The sequence below is a fragment of the Ascaphus truei genome, chromosome 18 (assembly GCF_040206685.1).
Source record: "Ascaphus truei isolate aAscTru1 chromosome 18, aAscTru1.hap1, whole genome shotgun sequence".
In the NCBI taxonomy this organism is placed as follows: Eukaryota; Metazoa; Chordata; class Amphibia; order Anura; family Ascaphidae; genus Ascaphus; species Ascaphus truei.
In genome coordinates, this window is record NC_134500.1 from 30,252,453 (window position 1) to 30,274,670 (window position 22,218).

General features: G+C 63.4%; 1 protein-coding gene across 1 annotated transcript; it reads right to left on the bottom strand.

Moving 5' to 3' along the window:
• Positions 1-642: 642 nt before the first annotated feature.
• Positions 643-20,487, bottom strand: NEO1 (neogenin 1). Its single transcript, XM_075576025.1, has 10 exons — positions 20,287-20,487; positions 19,247-19,276; positions 18,486-18,554; positions 18,222-18,366; positions 17,697-17,935; positions 14,492-14,584; positions 13,957-14,061; positions 2,451-2,717; positions 2,237-2,367; positions 643-1,777 (listed from the first exon to the last, which is right to left on the bottom strand). The coding sequence occupies exons 1-10, from the start codon at positions 20,327-20,329 to the stop codon at positions 1,694-1,696; spliced, it is 1,206 nt and encodes a 401-aa protein (XP_075432140.1). The 5' UTR covers positions 20,330-20,487; the 3' UTR covers positions 643-1,693.
• Between the last annotated feature and the right edge of the window lie 1,731 nt (positions 20,488-22,218).

Genomic DNA, 22,218 nt, shown 5'->3' on the forward strand with positions numbered 1-22,218 from the left:
AAAGCAGGTGTGTTATGGATAGAAGTGAAAGATTGGTTTATACTCCACGTTCCACACAGGATAAACGCCTGCGCGCAGTATACGGTTGGCCTGTGATGCTTGGATGTTCAATAGTAATCGCTGGTCTGTAAGCGCGTTCCGCATCTCACCAGGAAGCAGACACCAACACAAGTGAGTGCACCATTAACCCTGCTGCCGCAATGTGTTTTGTTCACTTGAGTGAAACGGAGTGAGCACTTAACTGTACACTACGTGGCTCCTCTCTGTATTAACAAGGAATCTGTGCTAATATATGCCGAGAAAAGGAATAATCCAGGTATGTTCTGCATTGAAGAGATAGAAATAAGCCCTGTGATTTAACGGACTAGCCTGAGGCTTCCTCAGATAAAATTTGAGTGTTTGAAACCTCACAGGTCTCTTCTTCACGTCTACACTCAAATGTGACCCGTGAGATTTGGTAAGCTCTGTCGTGGAATATCGCATATCAACAATTCTCAGGATGGTCCACTGATTGGTATCACTACCAGTCAGGGATAACAGACGTGTGAAAATACAAACGGGCGTCTCTTAATTCTGTGACGGAAAGATACGAGCGCCAGGGCCAGATAAGCCGTGTCCCCAGACAGACGAGACTGTGCACAGTTTGATTGAATAAAAAAAGGTGTATTGGAATCCAATACCAAATGATAATCACGATGTTATCAAAACAAATAAAAGGGTCACGATAAAAAGATACGTTCTAAACACTACAGAAAAGCAATAAAAAAAAATAGAATGGATTTTCTGTACAGAAAGGTCGGAGCGGCAGGCGCCGGGGGGGGACGTGAGGACAATATACAGAGGGGGGGGGGGGGGGCGGATTCCATTTACAGGTACAAGGAGGTCACACAAGGTCGAAGATGCTTTGACATGTGAAAGTGCTGAAGGCCAAACGTTTAGGAAGAGGTCCTCCCAACCTCGCCATGAAGCACCGAGGCGGCAGGCACGGCCCTGGGCGTCCCCGCAGCGGTCAGTAGGGTAACCGTTGTGTCGTTCCAGCTCACACGCGCTGCTGTGTCCGGAGCCGTGCGCGCCCTGTGACTTCCTGCCAGCATTGGGGACTGACGTATGGCAGGAGGGGGCCTTCTCCCCCCCCCCACCCCTCAGGCCGGGAGCACTCGAGTCGGACGGAGATATGGAAGGAAAGTCCAGAGAAAAAAAAAGGGAGGAGGGGTGGGGGTAACACTGTTTAGAGTCTCACAGAGGCTGGAGGGGGAGTTGCTGCTGGCTGATGTCCCGCAGCCTGAAAACACTGCACACAAAGCAACGAACGCTGTAACAGGAGCCGTCTCGTCGTGAGCCTCTCCCCTGCCCGGGCGGGTGCGTACTGGGGTTCAGAGCCGGGGCAGGACGGAGGAGGCGGGTCAGCGGGAGAAAAGAACAAAAAGAATGGCAAATAAAGAAGTTCCCTCGGCGGGTTACACAAAGTTCCTCTTCTCCCCATTCATATAAACCCCCCCAAAAACCTTATAAATCAGAGGAGGAGGTGATCGAAAAAGTACAGAATACCGGGCCACGGCCCACAGTCTGGGCTGTCCACGTGACTCACTGGTCAGTACAGGTGGGTGAGGCACAGACACCCGTGTGCCGCCTGTCAGTACAGTGTCAGGCTCGCCCTCAGGGGGGGGGGGGCGCAGGGGGGATGTGTTCTCACTCATGCTGTGGTTATGGCGTTCAGATCCTTCATCAGGCCTTCCAGGTGAGCCATCTCTTTGCTCAGCTCATCCGGCTCATAGCTCTGTGGGAGACAGGAGTATCCACGTCATGGATGTATGTACGTGTGTAACATATATGCGCGCGGGGCGGTGAAAAAGTTATATGGGCGCAGGCGCAGTGGCAGTGAAGGGGTTATATGGATGTTGGCGCAGTGGCAGTGAAGGGGTTATATGGATGTTGGCGCGGGCGCAGTGGCAGTGAAGGGGTTATATGGATGTTGGTGCGGGCGCAGTGGCAGTGAAGGGGTTATATGGATGTTGGCGCAGGCGCAGTGGCAGTGAAGGGGTTATAAGGATGTTGGCGCGGGCGCAGTGGCAGTGAAGGGGTTATATGGATGTTGGCGCGGGCGCAGTGGCAGTGAAGGGGTTATATGGATGTTGGCGCGGGCGCAGTGGCAGTGAAGGGGTTATATGGATGTTGGCGCAGGCGCAGTGGCAGTGAAAGGTCATCGGTGCATGTGGTATTGAAATCGGACACTCACGCTCTCTGAGCCGTCCAGCATCCTGCTGGTCTCTAGTGGTTCGGGGGCGCTGGGCATGGTGACAGGGAGGGGGGGACGCACTCTGCCCAGGGTCCTGAGAGAAGCCGTCTTCACCGAGAGAGCTGCCGGGCCTGGAGGGGATATATATATATATACATTATACCCTGTCACACGACACGCAGGGGCAAACCCTCTGCCATATGACCCCACTCACCTTGCTGTGCCAAGAGGGGGGAGCTGGGCAGTGCCGGCTCATAAGCTGTTCCAGGGGACGGAGCGGGCACAGCCGGCACGGCAAAGCTCTTCAGGGGATGCGAAGGGCGGATGTGCACAGTGGGAACACTCGGAACCGAATCCTCGTCCAAGGACCCGGGCAGGAAGTTACCCCCGGGGGGGTCTGGATCCTCAGGGCCACCGATCTGAGAGGACGACGAGGCAGCAGCTACTACCGTGTCACAGCTCGGAGTGTGACGCGCCGACTCTGCGGGGACACAGTGACACGGTGACACACAGAGGCAGGCGGTGGCAATGTACAGACAGCGCGAGGGACAGTCACAGAGACACCCAGGGACAGTCACAGAGACACACAGGGACAGTCACAGAGACACCCAGGGACAGTCACAGAGACACCCAGGGACAGTCACAGAGACACCCAGGGACAGTCACAGAGACACCCAGGGACAGTCACAGAGACACCCAGGGACAGTCACAGAGACACCGAGAGGCAGTCACAGAGACACCGAGAGGCAGTCACAGAGACACCCAGGGACAGTCACAGAGACACCCAGGGACAGTCACAGAGACACCCAGGGACACTCACAGAGACACCCAGGGACACTCACAGAGACACCCAGGGACAGTCACAGAGACACCTAGGGAGAGTCACAGAGACACCCAGGGACAGTCACAGAGACACACAGGGACAGTCACAGAGACACCCAGGGACAGTCACAGAGACACCCAGGGACAGCCACAGAGACACCTAGGGACAGTCACAGAGACACACAGGGACAGTCACAGAGACACCTAGGGACAGTCACAGAGACACCCAGGGACAGTCACAGAGACACCCAGGGACACAGAGAGGGACAGTCACAGAGACACCCACAGAGACACCTAGGGACAGTCACAGAGACACTCAGGGACAGTCACAGAGACACCCAGGGACAGTCACAGAGACACCGAGAGGCAGGCGGTGGCAATGTACAGACACAGCAAGAGGGCCAGTCAGACACACGCAGGTACACAGAGAGGGACAGTCACAGAGACACACAGGAACAGTCACAGAGACACCCAGGGCCAGGGATACAGAGAGGGCAAGTCACAGAGACACACAAAGACACAGAGAGGGACAGTCACAGAGACACACAGGGACACAGAGACTGACAGTCACAGAGACACACAGGGACACAGAGAGGGACAGTCACAGAGACACACAGGGACACAGAGAGGGACAGTCACAGAGACACACAGGGACACAGAGAGGGACAGTCACAGAGACACACAGGGACACAGAGAGGGACAGTCACAGAGACACACAGGGACAGTCACAGACACACGCAGGGACAGTCACAGACACACGCAGGGACAGTCACAGACACACGCAGGGACAGTCACAGACACACGCAGGGACAGTCACAGACACACGCAGGGACAGTCACAGACACACGCAGGGACAGTCACAGACACACGCAGGGACAGTCACAGACACGCAGGGACACAGAGAGGGACAGTTACAGAGACACACAGGGACACAGAGAGGGACAGTCACAGACACACGCAGGGACAGTCACAGACACACGCAGGGACAGTCACAGACACACGCAGGGACAGTCACAGACACACGCAGGAACAGTCACAGAGACACCCAGACACAGGGACACTCATGGACACAGAGAGGGCCAGTCACAGAGACACACAGACACAGAGAGGGACAGTCACAGAGACACCCAGGGACAGAGAGAGGGACAGTCACAGACACACCCAGGGCCAGTCATAGAGACACCCAGACACAGAGACACTCAGGGACACAGAGAGGGACAGTCACAGACACACATAGACACAGAGAGGGACAGTCACAGGGACACAGAGAGAGCCAGTCACAGAGACACCCAGACACAGAGAGGGACAGTCACAGAGACACCCAGGGACAGTCACAGAGACACCCAGGGACAGTCACAGAGACACCCAGGGACAGTCACAGAGACACCCAGGGACAGTCACAGAGACACCCAGGGACAGTCACAGAGACACCCAGGGACAGTCACAGAGACACCCAGGGACAGTCACAGAGACACCCAGGGACAGTCACAGAGACACCCAGGGACAGTCACAGAGACACCCAGGGACAGTCACAGAGACACCCAGGGACAGTCACAGAGACACCCAGGGACAGTCACAGAGAGACCCAGGGACAGTCACAGAGAGACCCAGGGACAGTCACAGAGAGACCCAGGGACAGTCACAGAGACACGCAGGGACAGTCACAGAGACACCCAGGGACAGTCACAGAGACACCCAGGGACAGTCACAGAGACACCCAGGGACAGTCACAGAGACACCCAGGGACAGTCACAGAGACACCCAGGGACAGTCACAGAGACACCCAGGGACAGTCACAGAGACACCCAGGGACAGTCACAGAGACACCCAGGGACAGTCACAGAGACACCCAGGGACAGTCACAGAGACACCCAGGGACAGTCACAGAGACACCCAGGGACAGTCACAGAGACACCCAGGGACAGTCACAGAGACACCCAGGGACAGTCACAGAGACACCCAGGGACAGTCACAGAGACACCCAGGGACAGTCACAGAGACACCCAGGGACAGTCACAGAGACACCTAGGGACAGTCACAGAGACACCCAGGGACAGTCACAGAGACACCCAGGGACAGTCACAGAGACACCCAGGGACAGTCACAGAGACACCCAGGGACAGTCACAGAGACACCCAGGGACACTCACAGAGACACCTAGGGACAGTCACAGAGACACCCAGGGACAGTCACAGAGACACCCAGGGACAGTCACAGAGACACCCAGGGACAGTCACAGAGACACACAGGTACACAGAGAGGGACAGTCACAGAGACACTGAGAGGCAGGCGGTGGCAATGTACAGACACAGCAAGAGGGCCAGTCAGACACACGCAGGTACACAGAGAGGGACAGTCACAGACACACGCAGATACACAGAGAGGGACAGTCACAGAGACACACAGGGACAGTCACAGAGACACCCAGGGACAGTCACAGAGACACCCAGGGACAGTCACAGAGACACCCAGGGACAGTCACAGAGACACCTAGGGACAGTCACAGAGACACCCAGGGACAGTCACAGAGACACCCAGGGCCAGGGATACAGAGAGGGCAAGTCACAGAGACACACAAAGACACAGAGAGGGACAGTCACAGAGACACACAGGGACACAGAGACGGACAGTCACAGAGACACACAGGGACACAGGGACACAGAGAGGGACAGTCACAGAGACACACAGGGACACAGAGAGGGACAGTCACAGAGACACGCAGGGACACAGAGAGGGACAGTCACAGAGACACGCAGGGACAGTCACAGAGACACGCAGGGACAGTCACAGAGACACGCAGGGACAGTCACAGAGACACGCAGGGACAGTCACAGAGACACGCAGGGACAGTCACAGACACACGCAGGGACAGTCACAGACACACGCAGGGACAGTCACAGACACACGCAGGGACAGTCACAGACACACGCAGGGACAGTCACAGACACACGCAGGGACAGTCACAGACACACGCAGGGACAGTCACAGACACACGCAGGGACACAGAGAGGGACAGTCACAGAGACACACAGGGACACAGAGAGGGACAGTCACAGAGACACACAGGGACAGAGACACCCAGACACAGAGACACTCATGGACACAGAGAGGGCCAGTCACAGAGACACACAGACACAGAGAGGGACAGTCACAGAGACACCCAGGGACAGAGAGAGGGACAGTCACAGACACACCCAGGGACAGTCATAGAGACACCCAGACACAGAGACACTCAGGGACACAGAGAGGGACAGTCACAGAGACACCCAGACACAGAGAGGGACAGTCACAGAGACACCCAGGGCCAGCCACAGAGACACCCAGGGACACAGAGAGGGACAGTCACAGAGACACCCAGGGACAGTCACAGAGACACTCAGGGACACAGAGAAGGACAGTCACAGAGACACACACGGACAGTCACAGAGACACTCAGGGACACAGAGAAGGACAGTCACAGAGACACACACGGACAGTCACAGAGACACCCAGGGCCAGTCACAGAGACACCCAGGGCCAGTCACAGAGACACACAGGGACACAGAGGACAGTCACAGAGACACACACGGACAGTCACAGAGACACACACGGACAGTCACAGAGACACCCAGGGCCAGTCACAGAGACACCTAGGGAGAGTCACAGAGACACCCAGGGACACAGAGAGGGACAGTCACAGAGACACCCAGGGACAGTCACAGAGACACCCAGGGACACAGAGACACACACGGACAGTCACAGAGACACACACGGACAGTCACAGAGACACCCAGGGCCAGTCACAGAGACACCCAGGGACAGTCACAGAGACACACAGGGACAGTCACAGAGACACCTAGGGACAGTCACAGAGACACACAGGGCCAGTCACAGAGACACCCAGGGACAGTCACAGAGACACACAGGGACAGTCACAGAGACACCTAGGGACAGTCACAGAGACACAGAGAGGGACAGTCACAGACACACACAGGGACAGTCACAGAGACACGCAGGGACAGTCACAGACACACACAGACACACACAGACACAGTCACAGACACACACATGGACACACACAGGGACAGTCACAGAGACATCCAGGGACAGTCACAGAGACACCCAGGGACAGTCACAGAGACACACAGGGACACAGAGAGGGACAGTCACAGAGACACACAGGGACAGTCACAGACACACACAGGGACAGTCACAGAGACATCCAGGGACAGTCACAGAGACACCCAGGGACACAGAGAGGGACAGTCACAGACACACCCAGGGCCAGTCACAGAGACACCCAGGGACACAGAGAGGGCCAGTCACAGAGACACCCAGGGCCAGTCACAGAGACACCCAGGGCCAGTCACAGAGACACCCAGGGACAGTCACAGAGACACCCAGGGACACAGAGAGGGACAGTCACAGAGACATCCAGGGACAGTCACAGACACACCCAGACACAGAGACACTCAGGGACACAGAGAGGGGCAGTCACAGAGACACCCAGGGCCAGTCACAGAGACACCCAGGGCCAGTCACAGAGACACCCAGGGCCAGTCACAGAGACACCCAGACACAGTCACAGAGACACACAGGGACAGTCACAGAGACACACAGGGACAGTCACAGAGACACCCAGACACAGAGGCACACAGGGACAGTCACAGAGACACCCAGAGACACACAGGGACAGTCACAGAGACACCCAGGGACAGTCACAGAGACACTCAGGGACACAGAGAGGGCCAGTCACAGAGACACCCAGACACAGAGGCAGGCTGTGACAATGTACAGATACAGTGAGAGGGACAGTCACAGAGACACCCAGGGACACAGTGACACAGAGGCAGGCGGTGTAACAGGAGCCCCAGGAACGCCCCCCACGGCCCGTCCACCATGGCCAGGGATTTCCCTCAGCCTTCATGCGTCTCTGCACGGGAGAAGGCACCATGTCCCCAGCCTAACACACAGAGAAAGCGCCCGAAATACAGAGAGAAAGTGCGCCATACGCAGAGAGAGCGGGCGCGCCATACACACAGAGTGCGGGCGCGCCATACACACAGAGAGCGGGCGTGCGACATACGCAGAGAGAGCGGGCGCGCGCCATACACAGAGAGAGAGCGGGTGCGCGACATACACAGAGAGCGGGCGAGCCATACGCAGAGAGAGCGGGCGCGCCATACACAGAGAGAGCGGGCGCACGACATACACAGAGAGAGCGGGCGCACGCCATACACAGAGAGAGAGCGGGCGCGCGATATACACAGAGAGAGAGCGGTCGCGCGCCATACACAGAGAGAGCGGGCGCGCGACACACACAGAGAGAGCGGGCGCACGCCATACACAGAGAGAGCGGGCGGGCGCCATACACAGAGAGAGCGGGCGCGCCATACACAGAGAGAGCGGGCGCGCGCCATACACAGAGAGTGCGGGCGCGCCATACACAGAGAGAGAGCGAGTGCGCGACATACACAGAGAGAGAGCGGGCGCGCAACATACACAGAGAAAGCGGGAGCACGCCATACACAGAGAGAGCGGGCGCGCCATACACAGAGAGCGGGCGCGCCATACACAGAGAGAGCGGGCGCGACATACACAGAGAGAGCGGGCGCGCCATACACAGAGAGAGCGGGCGCGCCATACACAGAGAGAGCGGGCGCGCGACATACACAGAGAGAGCGGGCGCGCCATACACAGAGAGAGCGGGCGCGCGCCATACACAGAGAGAGAGCGGGCGCGCGCCATACACAGAGAGTGGGCGCGCCATACACAGAGAGAGCGGGCGCGCGACATACACAGAGAGCGGGCGCGCCATACACAGAGAGAGCGGGCGCGCGCCATACACAGAGAGAGAGTGGGCGCGCGACATACACAGAGAGAGCGGGCGCACGCCATACACAGAGAGAGCGGGCGCACGCCATACACAGAGAGAGCGGGCGCGCCATACACAGAGAGAGAGCGGGCGCGCGCCATACACAGAGAGAGAGCGAGTGCGCGACATACACAGAGAGAGCGGGCGCGCGACATACACAGAGAGCGGGCGCGCCATACACAGAGAGAGCGGGCGGGCGCCATACACAGAGAGAGCGGGCGCGCCATACACAGAGAGAGAGCGAGTGCGCGACATACACAGAGAAAGCGGGAGCACGCCATACACTGAGAGAGCGGGCGCGCCATACACAGAGAGCGGGCGCGCCATACACAGAGAGAGCGGGCGCGCAACATACACAGAGAAAGCGGGAGCACGCCATACACTGAGAGAGCGGGCGCGCCATACACAGACAGCGGGCGCGCCATACACAGAGAGAGCGGGCGCGCCATACACAGAGAGAGCGGGCGCGCAACATACACAGAGAAAGCGGGAGCACGCCATACACAGAGAGAGAGCGGGCGCGCGCCATACACAGAGAGAGCGGGCGCGCGTCATACACAGAGAGAGAGCGGGCGCACGCCATACACAGAGAGCGGGCGCACGCCATACACAGAGAGCGGGCGCGCCATACACAGAGAGAGCGGGCGCGCGACATACACAGAGAGCGGTCGCGCGCTATACACAGAGAGAGCGGGCGCGCCATACACAGAGAGAGAGCGGGCGCGCGACATACAGAGAGAGCGGGCGCGCCATACACAGAGAGAGCGGGCGCGCGTCATACACAGAGAGAGAGCGGGCGCGCGCCATACACAGAAAGCGGGCGCGCCACACACAGAGAGCGGGCGCACGCCATACACAGAGAGAGAGCGGGCGCGCCATACACAGAGAGAGAGCGGGCGCGCGCCATACACAGAGAGAGCGGGCGCGCCATACACAGAGAGAGAGCGGGCGCGCCATACACAGAGAGAGCGGGCGCGCCATACACAGAGAGAGAGCGGGCGCGCGCCATACACAGAGAGAGAGCGGGCGCGCGCCATACACAGAGAGAGCGGGCGCGCGCCATACACAGAGAGAGCGGGCGCGCGACATACACAGAGAGAGCGGTCGCGCGCTATACACAGAGAGCGGGCGCGCGCCATACACAGAGAGAGAGCGCTCGAAATACAGAGAGAGCGGTCGAGCGCCATACACAGAGAGAGCGGCCACGCGCCATACACAAGGAGAGCGGGCGCGCGCCATACACAGAGAGAGCGGGCGCGCGCCATACACAGAGAGAGCGGGCGCGCGACATACACAGAGAGAGCGGGCGCGCGACATACACAGGGAGAGCGGGCGCGCGCCATACACAGAGAGAGCGGGCGCGCGCCATACACAGAGAGAGCTGGCGCGCGCCATACACAGAGAGAGCGGGCGCGCGCCATACACAGAGAGAGCGGGCGCGCGACACACACAGAGAGAGCGGGCGCTATACACAGAGAGCGGGCGCGCGCCATACACAGAGAGAGCGGGCGCGCGACACACACAGAGAGAGCGGGCGCTATACACAGAGAGCGGGCGCGCGCCATACACAGAGAGAGCGGGCGCGCGCCATACACAGAGAGAGCGGGCGCGCCATACACAGAGAGAGAGCGGGCGCGCGCCATACACAGAGAGAGCGGGCGCGCGCCATACACAGAGAGAGCGGGCGCGCGACACACACAGAGAGAGCGGGCGCTATACACAGAGAGCGGGCGCGCGACATACACAGAGAGAGCGGGCGCGCCATACACAGAGAGAGCGGGCGCGCGTCATACACAGAGAGAGAGCGGGCGCGCGCCATACACAGAGAGCGGGCGCGCGCCATACACAGAGAGCGGGCGCGCCACACACAGAGAGCGGGCGCACGCCATACACAGAGAGCGGGCGCGCTATACACAGAGAGAGCGGGCGCGCCATACACAGAGAGAGCGGGCGCGCGCCATACACAGAGAGAGCGGGCGCGCCATACACAGAGAGAGAGCGGGCGCGCCATACACAGAGAGAGCGGGCGCGCGCCATACACAGAGAGAGCGGGCGCGCGCCATACACAGAGAGAGCGGGCGCACGCCATACACAGAGAGAGCGGGCGCGCCATACACAGAGAGAGAGCGGGCGCGCGCCATACACAGAGAGAGAGCGGGCGCGCGCCATACACAGAGAGAGAGCGAGTGCGCGACATACACAGAGAGAGCGGGCGCGCGACATACACAGAGAGCGGGCGCGCCATACACAGAGAGAGCGGGCGGGCGCCATACACAGAGAGAGCGGGCGCGCCATACACAGAGAGAGAGCGAGTGCGCGACATACACAGAGAAAGCGGGAGCACGCCATACACTGAGAGAGCGGGCGCGCCATACACAGACAGCGGGCGCGCCATACACAGAGAGAGCGGGCGCGCCATACACAGAGAGAGCGGGCGCGCAACATACACAGAGAAAGCGGGAGCACGCCATACACAGAGAGAGAGCGGGCGCGCGCCATACACAGAGAGAGCGGGCGCGCGTCATACACAGAGAGAGAGCGGGCGCACGCCATACACAGAGAGCGGGCGCACGCCATACACAGAGAGCGGGCGCGCCATACACAGAGAGAGCGGGCGCGCGACATACACAGAGAGCGGTCGCGCGCTATACACAGAGAGAGCGGGCGCGCCATACACAGAGAGAGAGCGGGCGCGCGACATACACAGAGAGAGCGGGCGCGCCATACACAGAGAGAGCGGGCGCGCGTCATACACAGAGAGAGAGCGGGCGCACGCCATACACAGAGAGCGGGCGCGCGACATACACAGAGAGCGGTCGCGCGCTATACACAGAGAGAGCGGGCGCGCCATACACAGAGAGAGAGCGGGCGCGCGACATACAGAGAGAGCGGGCGCGCCATACACAGAGAGAGCGGGCGCGCGTCATACACAGAGAGAGAGCGGGCGCGCGCCATACACAGAAAGCGGGCGCGCCACACACAGAGAGCGGGCGCACGCCATACACAGAGAGAGAGCGGGCGCGCCATACACAGAGAGAGAGCGGGCGCGCGCCATACACAGAGAGAGCGGGCGCGCCATACACAGAGAGAGAGCGGGCGCGCCATACACAGAGAGAGCGGGCGCGCCATACACAGAGAGAGAGCGGGCGCGCGCCATACACAGAGAGAGAGCGGGCGCGCGCCATACACAGAGAGAGCGGGCGCGCGCCATACACAGAGAGAGCGGGCGCGCGACATACACAGAGAGAGCGGTCGCGCGCTATACACAGAGAGCGGGCGCGCGCCATACACAGAGAGAGAGCGCTCGAAATACAGAGAGAGCGGTCGAGCGCCATACACAGAGAGAGCGGCCACGCGCCATACACAAGGAGAGCGGGCGCGCGCCATACACAGAGAGAGCGGGCGCGCGCCATACACAGAGAGAGCGGGCGCGCGACATACACAGAGAGAGCGGGCGCGCGACATACACAGAGAGAGCGGGCGCGCGACATACACAGGGAGAGCGGGCGCGCGCCATACACAGAGAGAGCGGGCGCGCGCCATACACAGAGAGAGCTGGCGCGCGCCATACACAGAGAGAGCGGGCGCGCGCCATACACAGAGAGAGCGGGCGCGCGACACACACAGAGAGAGCGGGCGCTATACACAGAGAGCGGGCGCGCGCCATACACAGAGAGAGCGGGCGCGCGACACACACAGAGAGAGCGGGCGCTATACACAGAGAGCGGGCGCGCGCCATACACAGAGAGAGCGGGCGCGCGCCATACACAGAGAGAGCAGGCGCGCCATACACAGAGAGAGAGCGGGCGCGCGCCATACACAGAGAGAGCGGGCGCGCGCCATACACAGAGAGAGCGGGCGCGCGACACACACAGAGAGAGCGGGCGCTATACACAGAGAGCGGGCGCGCGACATACACAGAGAGAGCGGGCGCGCCATACACAGAGAGAGCGGGCGCGCGTCATACACAGAGAGAGAGCGGGCGCGCGCCATACACAGAGAGCGGGCGCGCGCCATACACAGAGAGCGGGCGCGCCACACACAGAGAGCGGGCGCACGCCATACACAGAGAGCGGGCGCGCTATACACAGAGAGAGCGGGCGCGCCATACACAGAGAGAGCGGGCGCGCGCCATACACAGAGAGAGCGGGCGCGCCATACACAGAGAGAGAGCGGGCGCGCCATACACAGAGAGAGCGGGCGCGCGCCATACACAGAGAGAGAGCGGGCGCGCGCCATACACAGAGAGAGCGGGCGCGCGCCATACACAGAGAGAGCGGGCGCGCGACATACACAGAGAGAGCGGTCGCGCGCTATACACAGAGAGCGGGCGCGCGCCATACACAGAGAGAGAGCGCTCGAAATACAGAGAGAGTGGTCGAGCGCCATACACAGAGAGAGCGGCCACGCGCCATACACAAGGAGAGCGGGCGCGCGCCATACACAGAGAGAGCGGGCGCGCGCCATACACAGAGAGAGCGGGCGCGCGACATACACAGGGAGAGCGGGCGCGCGCCATACACAGAGAGAGCGGGCGCGCGCCATACACAGAGAGAGCTGGCGCGCGCCATACACAGAGAGAGCGGGGGCGCGCCATACACAGAGAGAGCGGGCGCGCGCCATACACAGAGAGAGAGCGGGCGCGCGCCATACACAGAGAGAGCGGGTGCGCGCCATACACAGAGAGAGCGGGCGCGCGCCATACACAGAGAGAGCGGGCGCGCGCCATACACAGAGAGAGCGGGCGCGCGCCATACACAGAGAGAGCGGGCGCGCGCCATACACAGAGAGAGCGGTGCGCGCGACACACACAGAAAGAGCGGGCGCTATACACAGAGAGCGGGCGCGCGCCATACACAGAGAGAGCGGGCGCGCGACACACACAGAGAGCAAGATGGTGTGAAGTAGAGAGAGAACACAAGACACAGGGTGAGTTGTATTTAGACAGACACAGAGGGAGATTGGAGCGGTGGCACAGCACAGGAAGAGACACTGTGTGAATATCAGAGCGCTGCACAGACAGTCCCGGGAGCGCCGCTCTCACCTGCAGCCTGTGGGGGGACCCCCAGCACGTGCAGCATGAACCCGGGAGCAGCGCGGAAATGATGAGAGTTATCGAGCGAATGTATGGGATGAGCACTGACAACCGCTGAAACACAGAGACGGAGCGGGGTGAGAGGGAGAGACGGAGCGGGGTGAGAGGGAGAGACGGAGCGGGGTGAGAGACGGAGCGGGGTGAGAGGGAGAAACGGAGCGGGTTGAGAGGGAGAGACGGAGCGGGGTGAGAGGGAGAGACGGAGAGGGGTGAGAGGGAGAGACGGAGCGGGGTGAGAGGGAGAGACGGAGGGGTGTGTGAGGGAGAGCAGAAGGGGGGGCGGAGTTGAGGGGGAGCAGAGCAGAAGGGGGTGAGGGGCGGGGAGACTGAGCACAGGGCGAGGGTGGGGGGTGGCACAGACACGAGATGTACATGGCGTGATATCGGAGATGGGATCAGCCCTGCACCGGGCAGACATTTACAGAGCATCGTTCCATTAACCCCTTCCCTGCCGGAGCCCTGTCCGCGCCCCGCTATGGCTCACGTTGTGGGGGCTGTGAGTCGAAAGGCATCATGATTTTGGGTCTCATCCCTCGGCGTCCGGCGAGTGAGGACACGGAGTCCTCCGATTCCAGCCCTGGGGAGGGTGAGATGTCAATGCACAGGACCAGTCTGCCCGGCGCCCCTCACTGCGCCGCCCGGCGCCCCTCACTGCGCCGCCCGGCGCCCCTCACTGTACCGCCCGGCGCCCCTCACTGCGCCGCCCGGCGCCCCTCACTGCGCCGCCCGGCGAACCTCACTGCACCGCCCGGCGAACCTCACTGTACCGCCCGGCGAACCTCACTGTACCGCCCGGCGCCCCTCACTGCGCCGCCCGGCGAACCTCACTGCACCGCACGGCGAACCTCACTGCGCCGCCCGGCGAACCTCACTGTGCCGCCCGGCGAACCTCACTGTACCGAACCTCACTGTACCGCCCGGCGAACCTCACTGTGCCGCCCGGCGAACCTCACTGTGCCGCCCGGCGAACCTCACTGTGCCGCCCGGCGCCCCTCACTGTGCCGCCCGGCGCCCCTCACTGTGCCGCCCGGCGCCCCTCACTGTGCCGCCCGGCGCCCCTCACTGTGCCGCCCGGCGCCCCTCACTGTGCCGCCCGGCGAACCTCACTGTGCCGCCCGGCGCCCCTCACTGTACCGCCCGGCGAACCTCACTGTACCGCCCGGCGAACCTCACTGTGCCGCCCGGCGCCCCTCACTGTGCCGCCCGGCGCACCTCACTGTACCGCCCGGCGCCCCTCACTGTACCGCCCGGCGAACCTCACTGTGCCGCCCGGCGAACCTCACTGTGCCGCCCGGCGAACCTCACTGTGCCGCCCGGCGCCCCTCACTGTGCCGCCCGGCGCCCCTCACTGTGCCGCCCGGCGAACCTCACTGTGCCGCCCGGCGAACCTCACTGTGCCGCCCGGCGAACCTCACTGTGCCGCCCGGCGCCCCTCACTGTACCGCATGGCGAACCTCACTGTACCGCCCGGCGAACCTCACTGTACCGCCCGGCGAACCTCACTGTACCGCCCGGCGAACCTCACTGTACCGCCCGGCGCCCCTCACTGTACCGCCCGGCGCCCCTCACTGTGCCGCCCGGCGCCCCTCACTGTACCGCATGGCGAACCTCACTGTACCGCCCGGCGAACCTCACTGTACCGCCCGGCGAACCTCACTGTACCGCCCGGCGAACCTCACTGTGCCGCCCGGCGCCCCTCACTGTTCCGCCCGGCGCCCCTCACTGTACCGCCCGGCGCCCCTCACTGTACCGCCCGGCGCCCCTCACTGTACCGCCCGGCGAACCTCACTGTACCGCCCGGCGCCCCTCACTGTACCGCCCGGCGCCCCTCACTGTACCGCCCGGCGCCCCTCACTGTACCGCCCGGCGCCCCTCACTGTACCGCCCGGCGCCCCTCACTGTACCGCCCGGCGCCCCTCACTGTGCCGCCCGGCGAACCTCACTGTGCCGCCCGGCGAACCTCACTGTGCCGCCCGGCGAACCTCACTGTGCCGCCCGCGCCCCTCACTGTACCGCCCGGCGAACCTCACTGTGCCGCCCGGCGAACCTCACTGTGCCGCCCGGCGAACCTCACTGTGCCGCCCGGCGCCCCTCACTGTGCCGCCCGGCGCCCCTCACTGTGCCGCCCGGCGCCCCTCACTGTGCCGCCCGGCGAACCTCACTGTGCCGCCCGGCGAACCTCACTGTGCCGCCCGGCGAACCTCACTGTGCCGCCCGGCGAACCTCACTGTGCCGCCCGGCGAACCTCACTGTGCCGCCCGGCGCCCCTCACTGTACCGCATGGCGAACCTCACTGTACCGCCCGGCGAACCTCACTGTACCGCCCGGCGAACCTCACTGTACCGCCCGGCGAACCTCACTGTACCGCCCGGCGCCCCTCACTGTACCGCCCGGCGCCCCTCACTGTGCCGCCCGGCGCCCCTCACTGTACCGCCCGGCGAACCTCACTGTGCCGCCCGGCGCCCCTCACTGTTCCGCCCGGCGCCCCTCACTGTACCGCCCGGCGCCCCTCACTGTACCGCCCGGCGCCCCTCACTGTACCGCCCGGCGAACCTCACTGTACCGCCCGGCGCCCCTCACTGTACCGCCCGGCGCCCCTCACTGTACCGCCCGGCGCCCCTCACTGTACCGCCCGGCGCCCCTCACTGTACCGCCCGGCGCCCCTCACTGTACCGCCCGGCGCCCCTCACTGTACCGCCCGGCGCCCCTCACTGTACCGCCCGGCGCCCCTCACTGTACCGCCCGGCGAACCTCACTGTGCCGCCCGGCGAACCTCACTGTGCCGCCCGGCGAACCTCACTGTGCCGCCCGGCGCCCCTCACTGTACCGCCCGGCGCCCCTCACTGTACCGCCCGGCGCCCCTCACTGTACCGCCCGGCGAACCTCACTGTACCGCCCGGCGAACCTCACTGTACCGCCCGGCGCCCCTCACTGTACCGCCCGGCGAACCTCACTGTACCGCCCGGCGAACCTCACTGTACCGCCCGGCGAACCTCACTGTACCGCCCGGCGACCCTCACTGTACCGCCCGGCGAACCTCACTGTACCGCCCGGCGAACCTCACTGTACCGCCCGGCGCCCCTCACTGTACCGCCCGGCGCCCCTCACTGTACCGCCCGGCGAACCTCACTGTACCGCCCGGCGAACCTCACTGTACCGCCCGGCGAACCTCACTGTACCGCCCGGCGAACCTCACTGTACCGCCCGGCGCCCCTCACTGTACCGCCCGGCGAACCTCACTGTACCGCCCGGCGAACCTCACTGTACCGCCCGGCGCCCCTCACTGCACCGCCCGGCGAACCTCAATGTACCGCCCGGCGAACCTCACTGTACCGCCCGGCGCCCCTCACTGTACCGCCCGGCAAACCTCACTGTACCGCCCGGCGCCCCTCACTGTACCGCCCGGCGAACCTCACTGTACCGCCCGGCGAACCTCACTGTACCGCCCGGCGCCCCTCACTGCACCGCCCGGCGCCCCTCACTGCACCGCCCGGCGCCCCTCACTGCACCGCCCGGCGCCCCTCACTGCACCGCCCGGCGCCCCTCACTGCACCGCCCGGCGCCCCTCACTGCTCCGCCCGGCGCCCCTCACTGTACCGCCCGGCTCACTACACTCCCCCCCGCCCGTCCCTCACTACACTCCCCCCCATTGTGCACCTGTCCCATGTCCCCCCTCGCCCCCGGCTCACCGCGGTAGGAGTTACTGTGCTGGTGGATACTGCCCTCGGTGGTGCTGCCCCCCGGGGTGAGGTCCTGGGGGGAGCGGGGCAGGGGGGTGTCCGTCAGGATGGGGTTGGTTTCCGGGGACTTGTCCACTGGTTTCAGCTCCAAGCGCTCGTGGTGGATCCACAAGTCGGGGGGCTTCACATCTTTCGAGTTCCCCTTGTATTTGTGGGCGCCGTTTGCCGACTTGCAGGCTGCTCTCTTTCTGTGGGGGTGGAGAGGGTCACAGGTCAAGAGGGCGCAGGGTCACAGGGAGGGAGGTGGGGTCACAGGTCAGCAGGGCCATGGGTAAGGTGGGGTCACAGGTCAGCAGGGCACAGATCAGCAGGGTGCAAGGTCACAGGGAGGGTGAGGGTCACAGGTCGCAAGGTGATGGGCGGGCAGGGAGTCACAGGTCAGGAGGGAGTCACAGGTCAGGAGGGCGCAAGTTCACGGGCGGGAGAGGGTTACAGGTCAGGAGGGCACAGGTCAGGCTGTCAGGAGGGACACACTTCTTGTGGTGGAAGTTGGAGCGACGGGAGCAGATGGCAGCGATGACGACGGCAACCAGGACGGTGATGACGCCCAGTGACACGATAATGGTCAGTAGCATGTTCTGGTCCAGGGACGTTGGGCTGCCGTGGGGGGTGTTACTGCCTGCGGGGGCACAGCAAGGGTTAAAGGGAAAGCTCTCGTCACCCATTCATTGGCACAGAGGACACAGTAACTCCTGTACATGGCGACCATAACTATGCACACCCCCTCGCTGTCATTACCTCCGAAAGACTGGCCACTGTTTGATCCAATATCCGGAGGGCGGACGCCTTTCCCAGACACGCCAGATGCTGAAAGAGACAAATCTGTTACACAGGAGAAGAGGAGAGAGGGGAGAAGGGGGGGGGGGGGAGAGAGGGGAGAAGGGGGGGGGGGAGAGGGGAGAAGGGGGGGGGAGAGAGGGGAGAAGGGGGTGGGGGGGAGAGGAGAGATGGGGGGAGGAAGAGGAGAGAAGGGGGGGAGGAAGAGGAGAGAAGGGGGGGGAAGAGGAGAGAGGGGGGGAAGAGGAGAGAGGGGGGGGGGAAGAGGAGAGAGGGGGGGGGGAAGAGGAGAGAGGGGGGGGAAGAGGAGAGAGGGGGGGGGGAAGAGGAGAGAGGGGGGGGAAGAGGAGAGAGGGGAGGGGAAGAGTAGAAAGGGGAGGGGAAGAGGAGAGAGGGGAGGGGAAGAGGAGAGAGGGGAGGGGAAGAGGAGAGAGGGGGGGGAAGAGGAGAGAGGGGAGGGGAAGAGGGGAGAGGAGAGAGGGGGGGGGAAGAGGAGAGAGGGGGGGGAAGAGGAGAGAGGGGGGGGGAAGAGGAGAGAAGGGGGGGGGAAGAGGAGAGAGGGGGGGGGAAGAGGAGAGAGGGGGGGGGGAAGAGGAAAGAGGCCCCAAATACACAGAACATGCATCCCCTCTTTTCTAAACACCCCCCCCCCAGACACAAACCCCCAGCCTCCCCCGCAGGATGGCATCAGGTGGGAGAGACAGAAAGGGAAGTCTCATTACCTTGGTCGTTAGGCATGTTATGTGACGACTCTGGCAGCGTGAAGCGAAAAAGGGGTGAGAGGGGAGCAAGAAGGGAGGGGGGAGAGAGGAGCAAGAAGGGGGGGGGGAAGAGAGGAGCGAGAAGGGGGGGAGAGAGGAGCGAGAAGGGAGGGAGAGAAGAGAGGAGCGAGAAGGGGGGCGGGAGAGGGGTGGGGGCGGGAGAGGGGCGGGGGCGGGAGAGGGGTGGGGCGGGGGAGAGGTGGGGTGGGGAGCAAGAGGAAGGGAGTAACGGAGAAAGGAAAGGAGGTGAGGGCGTGAGTGGGGGAGAGACGGAAGGAGGTGAGGGGGGAGAGAAGGAGGTGAGGGGGGGGGAGAGACGGAAGAAGGTGAGGAGTGGGGAGAGACGGAAGGAGGTGCGGGGGGGAGTGAGGGAGCCACAGAAGGAGGTGAGGGGGGGGAGTGGGGGAGCCACGGAAGGAGGTGAGGGGGGGAGTGGGGGAGCCACGGAAAGGAGGTGAGGGGGTGGGAGTGAGGGAGCCACGGAAGGAGGTGAGGGGGGAAGTGGGGGAGCCATGGAAGGAGGTGAGGGGGGAAGTGGGGGAGCCACGGAAAGGGGAAAGGGGAGGAAGGGAAAAAGGAGGAAAGGAAAAAGTGGGGCGTGGGAAAGAAGGAGAGGAGGGACAGAGCAGAGAGAAGGAGGAGAGAAGAAAGCAGAAGATTTGGTTAGAGAGCAGACATTTAACCCACTCACTGCCAGAGAGGTTGCAACACATTGTGCTCCTTACATCTCTGGCAGTGAAGTGGTTAAGCGGACAGTCCACAGTCCAAAGTCGGACTGGATGGGGGGGGGGCTTCCTGCCCCCCACTCATCCTCAACATAGATCTCACCCCCGAGCACCCATTACAATCTCAAATACTTTGGGATGCTCTTGCCCCCATGCAAGTGTTTACGGCTTAGCACCGCTTAGAAAACATGGCCCTTAACATCTTCTAAGGTTACATGTTACAGAGCATCGCCCCATTACCGTGACCGGCTTTAACCCATGGCACCCCCGGCTCACCTTTCGGGGTGCGGAAGAGCACGGCCTCGGACATGGGGCCCATGCCTTTGGAGTTCCGCGCCTGGATCTTGAAGTAATACGGCGTGTCGAGCGTCAGTTCCTGGATCTGGTGCGTCAGGCGGTTCCCGACCACGGGTTCAATCACCCAATCGTGGAGCTCGGCCTGGACATCTGTGCTGTAGTATATGATGTAGCCTGCGAGGGAGCAAGCGAGCCGGGGTCAGAGGGAGGGAGCGAGCGAGCCGGGGTCTGAGAGAGCGAGGAAGGGAGCGAGCGAGCCGGGGTCCGAGAGAGGGAGGAAGGGAGCGAGCCGGGGTCCGAGAGAGGGAGGAAGCGAGCGAGCTGGGGTCCGAGAGAGGGAGGAAGCGAGCGAGCCGGGGTCCGAGAGAGGGAGGAATGGAGCGAGCGAGCCGGGGTCCGAGAGAGGGAGGAAGGGAGCGAGCGAGCCGGGGTCCGAGAGAGGGAGGAAGCGTGCGAGCGAGCCGGGGTCCGAGAGAGGGAGGAAGCGTGCGAGCGAGCCGGGGTCCGAGAGAGGGATGAAGCGAGCGAGCCGGGGTCCGAGAGAGCGAGCGAGCCGGGGTCCGAGAGAGCGAGGAAGCGAGCCGGGGTCCGAGAGAGCGAGGAAGCGAGCCGGGGTCCGAGAGAGCGAGGAAGCGAGCCGGGGTCCGAGAGAGCGAGGAAGCGAGCCGGGGTCCGAGAGAGCGAGGAAGCGAGCCGGGGTCCGAGAGAGCGAGGAAGCGAGCCGGGGTCCGAGAGAGCGAGGAAGCGAGCCGGGGTCCGAGAGAGCGAGGAAGCGAGCCGGGGTCCGAGAGAGCGAGGAAGCGAGCCGGGGTCCGAGAGAGCGAGGAAACGAGCCGGGGTCCGAGAGAGCGAGGAAGCGAGCCGGGGTCCGAGAGAGCGAGGAAGCGAGCCGGGGTCCGAGAGAGCGAGGAAACTAGGAAATGAGCGTGCCGGGGTCCGAGAGAGCGAGGCAACGAGCGAGCGAGCCGGGGTCCGAGAGCGAGGAAACGAGCGAGCGAGCCGGGGTCCGAGAGAGCGAGGAAACGAGCGAGCGAGCCGGGGTCCGAGAGAGCGAGGAAACGAGTGAGCGAGCCGGGGTCCGAGGGAGCGAGGAAACGAGCCGGGGTCCGAGAGAGCGAGGAAACGAGCCGGGGTCCGAGAGAGCGAGGAAACGAGCCGGGGTCCGAGAGAGCGAGGACGCTAGGAAATGAGCGAGCCGGGGTCCGAGAGAGCGAGGCAACGAGCGAGCGAGCCGGGGTCCGAGAGAACGAGCGAGCGAGCCGGGGTCCGAGAGAGCGAGGAAACGAGCCGGGGTCCGAGAGAGAGAGGAAGCGAGCCGGGGTCCGAGAGAGCGAGGAAGCGAGCCGGGGTCCGAGAGAGCGAGGAAGCGAGCCGGGGTCCGAGAGAGCGAGGGAGCAAACCGGGGTCCGAGCGAGAGAGGGAGGGAGCGAGCCGGGGTCCGAGCGAGAGAGGGAGGGAGCGAGCCGGGGTCCGAGAGAGGGAGCGAGCGAGCAGGGGTCCGACAGAGGAAGCGAGCGAGCAGGGGTCCGAGAGAGGGAGCGAGCAGGGGTCCGAGAGAGGGAGCGAGCAGGGGTCCGAGAGAGGGAGCGAGCAGGGGTCCGAGAGAGGAAGCGAGCGGGGGTCCGAGAGAGGAAGCGAGCGGGGGTCCGAGAGAGGGAGCGAGCGAGCGGGGTTCCGAGAGAGGGAGCGAGCGGGGTTCCGAGAGAGGGAGCGAGCGGGGGTCCGAGAGGGAGCGAGCGGGGGTCCGACAGAGGAAGCGAGCGAGCAGGGGGCCGACAGAGGAAGCGAGCGAGCAGGGGTCCGACAGAGGAAGCGAGCGAGCAGGGGTCCGACAGAGGAAGCGAGCGAGCAGGGGTCCGACAGAGGAAGCGAGCGAGCAGGGGTCCGACAGAGGAAACGAGCGAGCAGGGA